Source organism: Artemia franciscana, chromosome 18 (genome assembly GCF_032884065.1).
Source record: "Artemia franciscana chromosome 18, ASM3288406v1, whole genome shotgun sequence".
In the NCBI taxonomy this organism is placed as follows: domain Eukaryota; kingdom Metazoa; phylum Arthropoda; class Branchiopoda; order Anostraca; family Artemiidae; genus Artemia; species Artemia franciscana.
This window is the reverse complement of record NC_088880.1, coordinates 1,466,672-1,483,052: the sequence shown is the minus strand read 5'-3', so window position 1 is coordinate 1,483,052 and position 16,381 is coordinate 1,466,672. Positions and strand designations below refer to the sequence as shown.

At 36.5% G+C, this 16,381-nt stretch overlaps 1 protein-coding gene across 1 annotated transcript in view; it reads right to left on the bottom strand.

Moving 5' to 3' along the window:
- Positions 1–14,649, bottom strand: part of LOC136038479 (uncharacterized) — a 33,079-nt gene extending 18,430 nt beyond the window's left edge. Inside the window, exons 1-2 of the mRNA XM_065721551.1 lie at positions 14,415–14,649; positions 2,874–2,994 (exon numbers count right to left, since the gene is read on the bottom strand). Of these exons, the coding sequence (XP_065577623.1) occupies positions 2,874–2,994; positions 14,415–14,625 (332 nt within the window). The 5' untranslated portion in view covers positions 14,626–14,649. The remainder of the gene's footprint in view (positions 1–2,873; positions 2,995–14,414) is intronic.
- Positions 14,650–16,381: the final 1,732 nt, after the last annotated feature.

The window sequence follows — 16,381 nt, the reverse complement described above, 5'->3', positions numbered from 1 at the left end:
CTTAAGAAAGAAGCTCAGTCTAATCCTGTGTCTAGGCAATCAGAAACTCTTATGCAGTCTTTTTCTCTCAAAGTGTATTGGATGTAAACTGGACATTGGTTTGATTCACGATACTAATAAAATGACCAGTTACTGACACTATTCTATACTTTTCGCGGGGTCTGGCGTACTCCCCCCCCCCAGAAAATCCTCCCTCAACAGTATCCTACCAGAAAAATTCACAAATAGTACAAAATTGAGCAGCCAAAGGGAAATTGCAACATTTGAAAAGAATGAACAAAAGTGTATAATTCGGTTGTAATAATTAAAAATGCGAAATATGCAATTTTGGTCGAAAACAAGTTATGTACGTTTCGTGGGTAAACTCAGCAACAGGAATTGAATGGTGCAGTCCTGTCCAGAATTGTCCTATCTTGTACCGTTACGAAGATAAAAAGAGATATACGCCAGTTTTGACAGAAGGGGATTATCTTATGGAGCTATAATATGGGGCCCTGGCATTTGTCTTCTTTTTGGTCAAGGAAAAAGGAGACATACACCATAAAAATGGATTAATTTTGAATTCACTCAGAATACTTTTGACAGAAGAGGATTATCTTATCTATAGGAGAAACGAGACATGCACAATCAAATGGAATAATTTTGAATTCACTCGGAATATTTGAATTTAATTTATACCACTGAAAAGAACATAAAAAGTTGGTTTGATCTTTTTATCTCCATAAGCCTCATTGACCACCGACAAACTTTCTTCTGTTTTTTTTGCTCTCCTGAAAAGTTACAAAAATGACATATGTTGCACTTTTAATTATCTCAGCCGAATTTTACAAAGCTATTATGAAGGAGGGACGTCCGGCCATTTTGTAGGCAGGGGGGCTGACAGGTGGCTCAAAGAGTGCATTTTGATGCCAAAACATACTAACCTTCACTGAGCCCTCAGACAAATATAGAATTAGCTCTAGGGATAGGGGGAGGAATCGATATCTACACTTGATTTGCGGGAATATTTCTGGTCTACGTTTTTTTTTATGAAAGTAAAAAAGTAGCATTGAATCTTAAAAGGAGCAGAACTTATTCCATATAAGGGGGTTGCCCCCTCCTCAAACTCCCTCGTGGTCAAAGAAACTTGGGGGGACGCTCATTAGGTCAGAAATTGAGAGTTCTAGTGCCTATTCTAAAAGTTAAAAGTGATTGGAGAGCAACCAACCCCTATCCTAGAACTTTTTCTGATATCTGCTCCATTGCTAATCCCTTACAACATCTAATCAACAATTTGAGGTACTCATTTTTTTCAGAATAGTTGAGAATATCAATAAATTTGCATTCAAGGATGGCATTACCTCCTGATACCCTGGGATAAAGGCCGTAAATTATAGCGAACTGTCAATTCTTTACAGATATATTTCCTAGCGAAAAAAAAAACGGGAGCACATTTGATCTTGGGAGTCCAATGGCGTAAAACTTCAGAAATTGTTTTTTTTTTTTTGTGAAAAAGATGATCAACATTCTGCTATGGGAAGAAGGAAGGTGAGGGGCCCGGAAATGAGCAACAAACAGTTTTTTCCTGCTCAATTTGAAATACAGAATCGTAAGTCGTTGGACCAAGGGGGCTTATGTACAAAAATTATTAAGAGGGTTGTTCCCTTTGAAACTGGTACCTCCTCTAACGAAGGGGGCTAAAAAAAAGCACAAAAATTTACCAATTGCCTTAAAACATACACGAAACTTTGGGCTAAGGGGACACCAATGCAGAAGGAAAATAAGAAGGAATATTGCCTCCCCTCAAAATGCAACCCAAAAAAGGGCCAAAAACTAATTTCCCGCCCACTTCAAATGGAAGAAACGTATTTTAGAAACTTGAGAGGAGGACCATTCGACTGAAAAATGGAATTTCTAGTGTCCTTTTTAAAACCCGAGGGCAATCAAGGGCAATCAGCCTCCCTCTCGGTTCCTTTCTCCTATCCGCCCCTCCTCTAACCCCAATGATATCGAACCAAATTTTGAGATAACTGTTCTGTTAAAAAAAAAATTCCGATACGTCAGCAAGTTCACCGTTAGGGTTGGTATGATCCCTACAGCCCTAATATTAAACTTTATCTTACCCTGGTTGGATAACTCAATCCCACAGAAACACGAAATAAGAATTCAAATAAAAAATGTAAAAATAAATACTATAAGATATGCTACACCACATATTCTGGATATATTTTGGAATATTGGTAGGATATACCATAAATTCCTTCTTTTCTTCATTATTTTTATTTGTCATACTTTCTCTATGGCTACTCAATCTTGCACGTGGGAGGAATTATCAGCATAGGGGGGTATTCCACGAGTGGGGATTTTCCGGGGGATGGGGGAACTTTTTGGGCGAGGGGAGAGTTTTTGGAGGGAACAAGTCTAGTACCCTCCCATGCAGGTGAGTTGGCTGATTGGTTGATTACACTAATCTTGTTGGCTCTGCACCTGCCACAGAGACCAGGATATGAAGAGCGACTTTCCAAAGTTTTTCAGTTCATTTCACAACTCGTGTTTTAGCGTACCCAAACCCAGCACAGAAAAATGCTAGATAATCCTTGATACTTTTGAATGACATACTTCAAAACGGACACACAAAATAAAAAAAACTGGTTTCACCTAGAAATCTAGATGTAAAAAAAAAACAAGATAATTAAAATAACATCACATACACAATCATGAATTAAAGCCACAACAAAATATAAACAGATATGGAAACATGGAAACTTGACAAAATAAATCCTGGCAAATAGTGGCTTCAATGTATTAGAAATGTAGAAATCAATAAAAGAAAGCTCTTTGGCAAAGATAGGCTAGCCTATGCATCAAATAGGTATCCCCACGAAAAAACTCACAAAGTTTCAATGTTTTCGAATGCAACAATAAGAAGGAGAACTTTCAGCAACAACACGACTGCAATATCAATAACTTCTGCCACAAAACGTTTCCAGAGAGGGGCGAGGGTGTAGATACGAGCTGGAATAAAAGGAACAGGTATAAGATCTCAGTTATTCTAACATGGAACATTTTTTTTTATCTAGGCTAAGCTTATGCTTGCATGCAAAGGAGCATAGAGTTAATGACTAAAAAAATTAATCCCCGCTACCACATAGATACCTCTCCAAGAAGCTAAAAATAAAAGATGTAGTGATCCGAAAACCCTACATTGGATAAACTGGAAGGTATAGAGGGTATTAGAAGGTATAAATAGATTTTGATTTGGAGGTATATACATAAATTTGGAGCAACTGGGGGCACAGCTACAGACACCATTCCATGACACCAACTAGAAAAAAAAATCGAAAAAGAGAATGGGAAATAAATTGCAAAAGTGGCATAGAGGGAGAGAGAGAGAGGAAAGACATGGAGATTAGAAGAATGAGAGAAGAAGGCGACAAGAAAATGCAAGTAACCAAGGGATAGTCATCAGATTGCACAACAAAAAGAAAACTCACTAATCAATTGAAAACCAATCATTTCGACTAATACTGATTAAAGCGGGGTTTACATTTTAAAGACACATTTCACGCCAAAGAGATCGACTTTAGAGCATTTTGAGGTTATTCTGATAAAAGGAAAGGAGAAAAGAGTGAAAAGAGGAGGGGATTTCAACACAAAAGAAAATATAAACAAACCAAGAAACAGCCACTAGATTACAATACTATAAAAAATCGAACAATTTTGATTAATATTGGCTAAAGTGACATTTCAAAGCGTGATAGAAAGCAGTAATAACAGCGAATGACAAAAATGATGATTTTGAAGCTTCCTGAGGTTGCTCTGAGTCTTTTTTTAGGTTATTATGAAAGAAAGAAAAAGGAGGAAATGAGAAAAAAGGAAGCAGGAGAAAAATAAGAGGAGATTGAAGGACAAAATCAAATACAGACTAACCAAGAAACAGTCACTAGATCACAATACAAAAAAAAAGAATCTGAAGCAATTGAGGATGAACAACTTTGATTAATTCTGGATGGAACTTGAAACAAAATCTACAAATACAATTTCAAGTGGAAGTTCACAACAAAATAGAAAGTACAGTGATCACATCTAATGCCAGAGAGGTCAAATTTAGAGCTTCTTGAGATTATTCTGAAAGAAGGAACCAAGAGAAGAAGAAAGAGAAGAAAGAAGAAGGACAAGAGAGGAAGAAAGTGAAAGACAAAATAAAATGCAAACTAACTAAGGAACAGTCATCAGATACAAAACGAAAAAAAAAATCACAAAGAATTGAAGGCTTACAACTCTGATAAATTCTGGATGAAGTGGAATTCCAAAGCAATATAGAAAATACACTGATTACATTTAATGTCATAGAGGTTAATTTAAAAGTATCTTGAGATTATTCTGAAAGGGGGAAAAGAATAAAGCATGAGGAAAAGAAAAGAGGATTTCAAGACAAAAGAAAACAGAAACTAGCCAACGAATAATAGCCAGATACAACACAAAAAAAAACCCTCAAACGATGGGAGGGACAATTTTGATTAAGACCGGCTAAATTAGAATTTAAAAGCAAGACAGAAAGAACAGTGATTACATTTACTGCCAAAGAGGCTAATTTTAGAGCTTTTTGAGGTTGTCATGAAAGGAAAAGAGGAGGATACAGGATGAAAAGGTAAAAAAGAGGTAGAGAATACGGCAGTGGACTTTAGAGTCTTTACTGGCGGTGCTAATCTCTGTTTCTTGGCTCTTCAGCCAGGAAGGGCAACGGGGGTTGGGGGCCAACCATCCTGTGCTTTCGCACACCCTTTCTCTTTACCTCCGCCAGATTTCTCCATATACCCATTTAGAGCTGGGTCAACTTTGGCTGAGCTTACAGTCACGCCACTGAGCCCATCCCGAACGAAATAATCGGATACGCTAGGATTCGAACCTTCGCCCTCTCGAAAACAGGATCCTAAATCCAGCGCACCAATCCACTCGGCTAGGATGAAAAGGGGATATTTCAAAATAAAATACAAACTGCCCAAGGGACAGTCACAAGATTACAATACAAAGAAGGCTCAAGCAATTGAAGACAAACAGTTTTGATTGAAGCTGGGTAAAGGCGAATTTCAAAGAAAGAGAAAAAACACAGGTTTTTGAGCTCATATGGCACTTGTGACGAGGCGAGAAGAGCTAAGAGCCAAGAGATCATATAGTATGAGCTCTAACAGAATTCTGTGAATCAATAGATTGATTTAAAAAGGAAAATAAGAGGCTTAATGCCGGTCAGGATTTAAAAAAAAGAGCTCTGAGTCACGATGTCCTTCTAAATATCAAAATTCATTAAGATCCGATCACCCACTCGTAAGTTATAAATACCTATTTTTTCTAATTTTTCCTCTCCCTTTAGCCCCCCCCCCCAAATGGTCGAATCTAGGAAAACGACTTTATCAAGAAAAAATTGTGCAGCTCCCTGACACGCCTACCAATTTTTCATCGTCCTAGCACGTCCAGAAGCACCAAACTCGCCAAATCACTGAAACCCTCCCCCCAACTCACCCAAAGAGAGCGAATCCAGTACGATTCTGTCAATCACGTATCAAGGACATTTGTTTATTCTATCCACCAAGCTTCATCCCGATCCCTCAACTCCAAGTGTTTTTCCAAGATTTCCCCCTCCAACTCCCCCCAATGTCAAAAGATCTGGTCGGGATTTGAAATAAGACCACTGAGACACGAATTCCTTCTAAAAATCAAATTTCATTAAGATCCGATCATCTATTCGTAAGATAAAAATACTCCAATTTTCACGTTTTCCAATAATTCCGGTTTCCCCATCCAACTCCCCACAATGTCACAGGATCTGGCCGGAATTTAAAATTAGAATTTTAAAGCACAAGATCCTTCTAAATATCAAATTTCATTAAGATCTGGTCACCCTTTCGTAAGTTACAAATACCTCAATTTTCAAAATTACCCCCCCCCAATTCCACCAAAGAGAGCAGATCAGGTCCGGTTATGTCAGTCACGTATCTTAGACAGGTTTCTATTCTTCCCGTCCAGTTTCATCCTGATCTCACCGCTTTAAGTATTTTCTAAGATTTCCGGTTCCCCCAACTGCCCCCCCCCCCAATTACACTTGATCCGGTTAAGATTTAAAATAAGAGATCTGAGTTACGAGGTCCTTCTAAATATGAAGTTTCATGAAGATCCGATCACTCCTTCGTAAGTTAAAAATAAGTCATTTTTTCTTATTTTTCAGAATTACCCCCCCCCCTCCCCCAATAGAGCGGATCCGTTCCAAATATGTAAATCACGTATGTAAGACTTCTGATTATTTTCCCCGCCAAGTTTCATCCCGATCCCTCCAATCTAAGCGTTTTCCATGATTTTAGGTTCCCCCACCCCAAACTTCCCCCAATGTCACCAGATCTGGTCAGGATTTAAAATAATTGCTTTGAGACACGATATCCTTCTAAATATCAAATTTCATTGAGATCCGATCACCCGTTCGCAAGTTAAAAATACCTCATTTTTTCTAATTTTTCAGAATTAACCCCTCCCCCAACTACCCAAAAGAGAGCGGATCCGTTCCGTTTATGTCAATCATGTATCCAGGACTTGTGCTTATTTTTCCCACCAAGTTTCATCCCGATCCCTCCATTCTAAGTGTTTTCCAAGTTTTAGGTTTCCCCCTCCCAACTCCCCTCCAATGTCACCAGATCCGGTCGGGTTTAAAATAAGAGCTCTGAGCCACGATATCCTTCTAAATATCAAATTTCATTGAGATCCGACCACTCATTCGTAAGTTAAAAATACTTCATTTTTTCTATTTTTTCAGAAATAACCGCCCCCCCAACTACCCCAAAGAGAGCGGATCCGTTCCGTTTATGTCAATCATGTATCTAGGACTTGTGTTTATTTTTCCCACCAAGTTTCATCCCGATCCCTCCACTCTAAGTGTTTTCCAATTTTTAGGTTTCCTCCTCCCAACTGCCCCCCCCATTTTCCCCAGATCCGGTCAAGCTTTAAAATAAGAGCTCTAAGACACGATATCCTTCTAAACATCAAATTTCATTGAGATCCGATCACCCGTTCGTAAGTTAAAAATACCTCATTCTTCCTAATTTTTCAGAATTACCCCCCCCCCCAACTATCCCAAAGAGAGCGGATCCGTTCCGATTATTTCAATCATGTATTTGGGACTTGTGCTTATTTTTCCCATCAAGTTTCATCCCGATCCTTCCACTCTAAGTGTTTTCCAAGATTTTAGGTTTCCCCCCTCCAACTCCCCCCAATGTCATCAGATCCGGTCGGGATTTAAAATAAGGGCTCTGAGACACAATATCATTCCAAACATCAAATTTCATTAAGATCCCATCACCTGCTCATAAGTTAAAAATACTTCATTTTTTCTATTTTTTACGAATTAACCGGGCCCCCACTCCCCCCCCCCTCAGATGGTCAAATTGGGAAAACAACTATTTCTAATTTAAGCTGGTCATGTCCCTGATACGCCTGCCAAATTTCATCGTCCTAGCTTACCTGAAAGTGCCTAAAGTAGCAAAACAGGGACTGACAGACCAACAGACCAACAGAATTGGCGATTGCTATATGTCACTTGGTTAATACCAAGTGCCATAAAAAACCTTAAAATACTTAAGCTAATTAATTTTGATTAATGTTGTGTGGAATTTCTTAAGCAATTTTCAAATTGGATTTCATAGCAAGATGGAAAATATAATGATTAATTTAGTGCCAAAGAAATTTAATTTAGAGCTCTTTAAGGTTATCCTAAAAGGCGGAAAGGAGACTTCTTCTGTAGGTTAGATAAAACATTATCATTAAAATTAATTCCTGAGTGATTATTTGATTACAATTATTTAATAAAATGCTAGCAAAATGATTAGTGTTAGCTTACACCTTGAGTGTTCTGTAATTTTTCGTTCAACATATATAGTTTTGTTTATATAATTTTTTAATTATTCTCTACTGCTATATTTCGTTTATTTTAGTTTTATTCTTCTGAATCTTTCGAATCATTCTGAGCCATCTAAAATGTGAATCCATTAATGTGAGACTTGAAAAAAAATGTTATTTCATGTCATTATTATAGTTCTCACTGGGGATATTACCATGCTCCTTTCCTAATTAATCACACCCTCATTCTTAATGACAATATTGATTACTTCTCTAGGCTAGCTAGAAATATAATCAATAGAATAAATGTCCAATTCATACACTAGATAAAATTATTCAACAAAATTCTAAAAAAATAATGGGTACGGTATTAGCCTACAAAATTTTAACAAAATAATGGGTATTAGCCTACATATTGAGTGTTTTATTATATCTGTCAAAATATAGGTGACTCTGTCAAAACTTCACTAACATGTAAAACAGATGAGAAACAATTGGTGTTGAAATTCAAGGATTCTCTGATGAAAACATAGTTGTCAAATTTTTGGGTACTTTCTCAACAATGACAAATTTAGATAATTATTATTTGTAATAATATTTCACATGACATTTTTTTTTTTTAAATTGGGGTTTTACTGATTTGATGCTGGATGCCAGATTTTTCCATCGCTTGAGAAACTGCCACTTGGCCTCAAAAAATGTTCATATTTTTAAGCATTTGCCTTGGTTGATCGCAACACCTAATTCATTTATCACTGAATAAATCTGAAGTAGACCCTCCCCTAGTAATTTTTATAAGTTTTCTTTAACATAATCACAAGCTATAAAATAAAAAATATTCTCTCTGAATCCCTCATTAATAAGTATGGAATTCCTCAAGAACCTGGGTATAACCACATTTATATGTAGTACTGATTAATGAAATTGGTAAGGATCCCTCAAAGGTGTTAATGTGTAGAGGACCTGTTGATCCTTGAAGTATCTTATAGATCTATCAAAAATAACCCCATCAAAATCCTATTATAATTACCTTAATTCGCACTTCGGAGCGAATTAGTTGCGAAAACTGTGATGCTCCATAGTTGATGATGGAGATAGATCTGGTCGCTGTGCTAAGGTCAAGCAACAAACCATAGGGACTAGAGAGCGCTGGAGAGATGCAATTTAAGCCCACTCGGTAACGGTGATTACATGGTAGGTATGGTTCAAGGACCATTCTCCAGCGATTTAGAGTTGGCACCGCCGCACAACAGCAACTTCGGATAGAGTGTGTGAGATGGTTGGGTATGACAAGCTGCATCATCCTCCAAGCTAACTTTCTATTGTCTTCCACGACTGTTATGGTAGTGAGGGCTGGGAGGGGTTTTCCCACTGGAATCTCCATGGTTTGGCCTCCCATTCCTTGTCGAGCCTCTTTTTGAATTCCTCGGGCGAGGTTGCAGAGACTGTCTCTTGGCTTAGTTGGTTCCAATCGTTCACGAATCGTTGGCTAAAAAAATCTAGTCGGACTTTGGTGTTAACGCTGGATTTGAACAGCTTTTTGGAAAGTCCTCGTGTTTGCTTTTGGTGGGGAGAGAAAGTGAACAGCTTCTGATCTGCTTGCTGGAGGTATCCGTAGGTGAGCAGCATGTCGTTACGCCTACGCTGAAAAACGAGTGTTGGGAGTTCTTAAACCCTATCACACCCAAAATGCTAGTGAAATATATTCAACTCCTTGGTGTCATAAACCTCTAACAATCTTAAGTATGACATGCATATTTCAAGAATTCTGGGATTTCAGACAAGGGATAGTCAAAACTAAATTTTTTTTTTAATTGGATTAAACTGGTAGATGAGCTTTGAAATGGCCAAATGTTGACAACACTTTCACTGTGAACAGGAAAGGAATCTTTGCTGGACCATTAAAGCTGAGAGGAAATGAGCCATTCCAGATAGCGTTTGTAGAGACCTATATCATACTATTTTATCAAACATTATATTATAGAGACCTAGGTCACATGATTACACTCCATATAATTATCCAATTTTGTCCTTGTTCTTGAAGCATTTTTTTTTTTCAGTTTTTGCTTCCACTATCTGAACAGTGTTTTATACATTTACACATCAAAAAAGTTGAAGAGAAACAAAGAAAGTAAAAAGAATAGGCAGGTTGAATGCAACTGAATCTGCCCACAAGTATTCCCCAAGTAATTTGACATGCATCGAATTTGGTTCTGAATTACATCAAAAACAGCTAACTTTTTTGTTCTGTCGAATTTGTAGGTGAAAATGCTCCAATTTAAGAAAACCGTAGCTGTGTACCCTTTTCTGAAAAAACTTCAAACTCCTAATCAAACAGTTAGATTTATAGATGTTTTTTTCTACATACTGAAACCCTTTTCAAACCAAAAGTCTTTAAATTAAGCCTTGTGGAGTAGAAAAAGTTTTTTTTTTGCAAAAACTGTCAAATCATCAGTACCTTTACCCAATTGGAAGCTACAGTGATGACAGTGATCAAATATGGTTCTGAAGCATGGAGCCTCTAAAAAGCAGATGAAGATTTGCTAGATGTTTTCCAGAGAAATGGCCCATGGACTGTTCTGGGTACCCAGCTGACTGACTGTATTTCAAACAGCAGGCTGTATAAAAAGTGTGGTTCAGTCCCAATTTCTAGGGCTATAATGAGAGAAAGGTTGAGATGGCTAGGACATGTTCTGTGGAAGAAGGATGACAGATTTTCGAAGATTGTCCTTTTTGACCAACTATCTAGGGCTAAATGGAAATCTGACCATCTATGGTTGAAGTGGGATGATGTCATACAAAAAGATTTAAGGGAAATGGCAAGTTCCTGGGAGGATGTAAAGAGGGAGGCTTTGAATAGATCATAATGGAGTAGTGTGTGTTGCTGTGTTGACCTCAGGTGGCTTGGTGCTGTGGTAAGTTGTTATAATAGTGGTAGGATATTACATATTTTCAACCTTTTTTACGTGTGTGGATAACATAGTTAAAATTAGAGTATATTATTGGAAACAAGAAGACATGTAAATAAAATATAATTATTGATTTACTGGACCTATGAAAATCAATATCACAAAACTTAATAATCAGGAAACAAGCATTAAAACATTAGTGCAGATAAGAAGAAGGTATGGATTCCAATAAACATGGTTAACTGATTAAAGGGGTATCTTGTCTTTAATTGCTCTTGAAATTTAAGCACTAGCCCTTCTGGCTATATTTCAACAAATCTTGATTCAAGCTTACACTGTAATTATTAATAGAACATAAAAAATGAAATATTTATGCCAGCCTAATGTAGAATATCTCTCTACAATGTATGTTACAGTTCTATACAATAATCTGCAGTAGTTTGATATGTATCTAAGTACTGATGGTGTAACCCTAAATTTACAAAAAAAAATACTGAGTTGAGGAATCAAATGGTATAAAGACACACATACTTACATATACAGTAGTTGGATGGTTAGCCACTCATTTAATGGTTAAATGTTGGTCAATTAAATTATGGCATCAAGAAAACAAACTGTTTTACTATTGGATTTGTCTAAACTTTCTTAATTAGTAGCCTATTTGATTAGCTAGAAAATTTTAATTAAATTCAACACTAGCAATTATGAATAATCTGATAGTTAAAAGTGGAGCTTCATCTAGGACACATTTTAAAGCTGAGCCTAGAATTGGAAAATGTTGGCTGATCTTAGACAAAAAATCTTGAAAGTTAGAAATAAACAGCTAAATCATAGATAGACCCTTTCATGGATACATTTGGTCTAAGGCAAGTGCTGTGAGCAGAATTGTGAAGTTAGAAATAAATAGCTAAATCATAGATAAACCCTTTCATGGATACATCTGGTCTAAGGCAAGTGTTGTGAAGCAGAATAATTGTATTTGAATCAGATTGTCAGAAAAACTTCAGTTCAAGTTAAATGATAAAAAAGATTTTTCTGTGACTACAATAGAAACTGCCTAGCCCATCCCCACTCATCAGCCAATCTTGACTATCTAGAGTCAATAGGCAAATATTTACTGTTCAGCCACTTCTGAAGGAAACATGTCAATAAAAAAAAATAGTGTCATCAGATTCCTTATTAAATACTCTTTCCAAATACCAGGATCACTTTTTTGCACAAAACCTGTTTCTCCTGATGGTCTCTAATAATATATTTCTCTTCATTGAATCTTGTGATGCATCACAGGTTCTGTGTTAAAACAGGTTTCTATTTCAAAACTGGACTATATATAGTTTCACCTTTGACATATTATACCATTCGAGAACCAACAATTAATACTTGAAATGACTTTAAAAGTGTATGAAAATGACAGAACACATGATAATCTGATTAAAGGAAATATCCTGCATATTATAAAGCTAGAAATTCATTATTTAGTTTTTTCCTTGTTTTGTTACATATTTCTAGGGCTATATATTAGACCATAAGAAGGGGATGGGGACAGGAGCACATTGTCAGAAAAACAACCATGGTATAGAGAAAGAACATAAAATAAGGAATCTAAGGGTACTACTTTTGTTTTATTAGCATGTTTCCTTCAGGAGTTGCCAACCTCAAATATTTACATTATATTATATCAAAGATTAGAAGCCCAATGTCTATTTTTAGGACAAACACATTTGACAAATATCTAGTGGTTGACCTCTTCTAAAGGAAACACACTATATAAATAAAGTAGTGCCATAAGATTGTGGTCAACCCCAACTAGTCAAATGATCTAAACCTAGCCTATATATATTATGCAAAATTTAGGATACTGCTATCCACATTTAGGAAAGATACATTTTAATTAAGATATGGTAAATTTAGAACAACAGCTCCTCAGTAGAAAAAGAAAGGCATTTTTTGATTGCTAGCTTTATGCTCTTTATGGTTAATGTAATGTTTGTGACAATTCCTATCCCTAGCCCCTTTGAGGTTTCTTTATATGGCAATCAACTTAAAAAAATAAAATAAAAAAACATAAACACAATGAAACTCTTACTTTATAACATGCAAGCAAACTTATATTGATCACATTATCATATTTCCTTCTTTTGTTATTCACACTTTCAACACACTTAAAATGGGCCTAGCATTTTTATCCAATATTCATCACAATCACTCAGGCTATAGTGGATACCTGGAGTCTACATGGCATGTCTGGTTTTATAATAGATCAGTAAATTGAAAAACTATAAGCAAATATAGAATTGGGGCTACATATGTGTCCATTATGGGGGGGGGGTGTGTGTTGTGTACTGTCAAGGTAACAACTATTATGACAAAAAGGAGCACAAAATAAAGTATCTAATAGCACTATTAGATTTTAATTCTGAAAATGCAATTCCTGTTATTTGAGTAGAATTCTGAGCCATATTATTGTTTTTTTTTTCTTCAAAATTTAGGAAATGTATTTGCATATCTTTAAAACCTTATAAATTGGAATTGAGCAAAGTTATGAAGCTGAAAACAATTTTGTTGTACTTCACTTAAGCAGAAGATCTGTTTTGTAAGGTTTCACTTTTATAACACATATATTCTTAAAGGTCAGGACCCTCTAGAGGGAGAAGGAGTAGAGGTAGTTACTTCAAAATACCTTCCAGGAACATACTTTAGCCTGTAGACCCATCTCTGGAAGTTTTGTTTTCCTAACCTAAACCCTTTCCAAGATTGGAAGAAGTCAATTAACTAGAATTTTACCCATTTTCCTAACCTAACCCTTTTCTGAAATAGCAAGAAGTCACTAAACTAGAGTTTTACCTTGGTAAAATTCTAGTGGATTGACTTCTTGCTATCTTAGAAATGGGTTAGGTTAAGAAAATGAAACTTTCAAAAATCAGTCTACAGGCTAAAGTATGTCCTGGGAAGGTATTTTAAAGTATCCATCTTCACTCCTTCTCCCTCTAGAGGGCCCTGAAATTTGCCTCCATGACAGGTCTATACCTACTGAAATTTTGACAAAACCACATTTTACCTTAATTTTTAGTTACCAGTTGCTTTTTCTATGCCTTTAGTTCTGAAAATGCAATTCCAGTTATTTGAAAAGAATCTTGAGCCATATCAAAGCTTTTTGTTTTTTTTTAAATGGAATTGAGCAAAGTTATGAAGCTGAAAACAATTTTTTTGTACTTCAATTAAGCAGAACATCTATTTTGCAAGGTTTCACTTTTATAACACACATATTTTTAAAGGTTATCAAAGGTCAGGGTCCTCTAGAGGGAGAAGGAGTGGAGGTAGGTACCTCAAAATACCTTCCCAGGACATACTTTAGTCTGTATATTCATCCCTGAAAGGTTCATTTTCCTAACCTAAACCCTTTCTGAGATAGCAAGAATTCAATTAACTAGAATTTTACCCAATTTGGTAAAAGTTTTGCCTATGATTAACATATCTACAATTTATTTTTAGCCTACAAAATCTGATAGGCCTCAAAGGGGTATGTAAAGGAGTATCACATAAGCTTCATCAATCCTGGAAATTCTATTCATTGGGCACTAGAATTTTCTAAGCTACCAAAAAGCCCTTCTCCAACGTTTATTGTAAAATACTTAGGCTATTTACCATCATTTCTTTCTTGCTCTGGTAGGGTTGTTGAAGGATAACTTGGAGCAAATAACTGTGGATTTGGCGTATTGCCAAAAAGCTTTCTTGAAGCAGCTGCATAAACTGTATTCTGCCAAATATAAGATTCTATCATAAACTGTCGAACTTTCTCTGCATATTCACTGGCAGATTTAGCAGACTCTTCCTTTGAATCTTTAGATCGCTCCATTTGAACATATTTTATAAACGTCGCCTTTAATTTTATGCTAGGTTCACATTTACTACAATTTGCGATAATCCGATACGTCTAAACCCCAAACAAAAAGTCATTGATATATAATACAAACGTCCAACTAGCCTATGCTGTAATGCAACACAAAATGGGTCAGGTTACGTATCTATTGTGCATAGAAGCTGTTTTTGATGATGGTAAATCAAGATTAAAATATGGCTTTGAAGCATGGGCGCTCCGAAAAGCAGACGAAAATTTACTAAATATTTTCAAGAGATATTGCCTACAAGTCCTTCTGGGTACCTGGCTGGCTGACCGTATTTCAAACAGTAAGCTGTACAAAAATTTTGTTCAATCCCGCTTTCTAGTACTATAATGAAAGAAAGTTCGAGATGGCTAGGCCACGTTTGTGGATGAGGGATGACAGATTGCCGAAGATTGTCCTTTTTGGTTAACTGTCTGGGGCTACACGGAAAGAAGGTCGTCCTCGTCTGGGTTGGAAAGATGTCATAAATAAAAATTTACAGGAAATGGGAACTTCCTGAGAGGGTGTAAAGAGGAAGACCTTGAATAAATTAGGTTGGAGGAGGAGCTTGCGTAGCTGCGTTGGCCTCAGGTGGCTTTGTAATACATTGACTTATTATTATTAGTAATAGTAGCAATAGTACTACATAGGCCAGTTTTGCTGATTATTTTAGCATTATTAAGCTTTTTTACCACTGTAGCAAGTGAGCGCTGTTGGGCCAGAACGGGGGCGTTTTCTTGTAGAAGAGTTGTACCAACTCCCTAAACTGGCATCGTCAGCTGTAACAGTGCACTACGCAACCTTACAAGGGTCTCTGCTTACTAGTCTTGAGTGAGTTGTTGGGGCCTTGAGTATCGAAGAGCAGGGGACAAAATGTGTTTTTCTTTACACATTTAGAAGTATCAATATAACAAGTTTCTAGCCTAGAATTCAAATTTAACAAGAGTGATCAAGCATTGAGATTGGTTGTGGTAAGAGGGCATGGCGAATCGGCAATAGGCAGATATTCGAATTCAATTGAGTTTGTTTTAAAAAGAAAACGAAATAGTCACATCCGGGAAAAAATCCGAGTTTGTGTTGATGTTCGTCTAGCCTGAATGTCAAAAGCAGATAGGATCATGTTTTCAGAAGGGAGAGGTAGTCATCTATACTTTTGATTATTTTCAGTGCACGCTTATGAATTGCATCAAGTCTCTTTAGGTGCGATAGTAACGATGACTGTCAAATTGTTGCACAATACTGGAGATGAGGCTTTCGGAGTCCATTGTAAAGTAGACAAATGATTTTTTGTGTAGATGTTTGCTCCAGTTTCCTAATAATGTCAATATTGCAGGAGAGCTTCAGTTCCACAGCCTGGTTAAGGTGTATAAAGGACAGGTTTAATGTTTAAAGGATTTTCTATCATTTAGTTCAGACCTTTGAAACTTTTTAGTTTGAAAAGAGAACAGTCTAAACTTGTAAAAAAACAAAAGTTTCTGCAGAAACTCTTCTGTTTGGTGCAAGGCTGTACCAGTCACTGAATTCTGAGTTTTGATGCGTCTCTGGTGTGTTGGCACCCTGTCAGCAGAAAACTCGACGGTTTAAAAGTAGAAGGTTAAAAATGCGAAAGTACAGGGGAATATATAAAGGCTTTGGCCTTACTTAATTTCTTTTTAATTAAATAGGGGACGATTAAACTCCCTAGTCTTGACCCACTTCAATTTTACTTTAAATAGAAAAAAAATATGC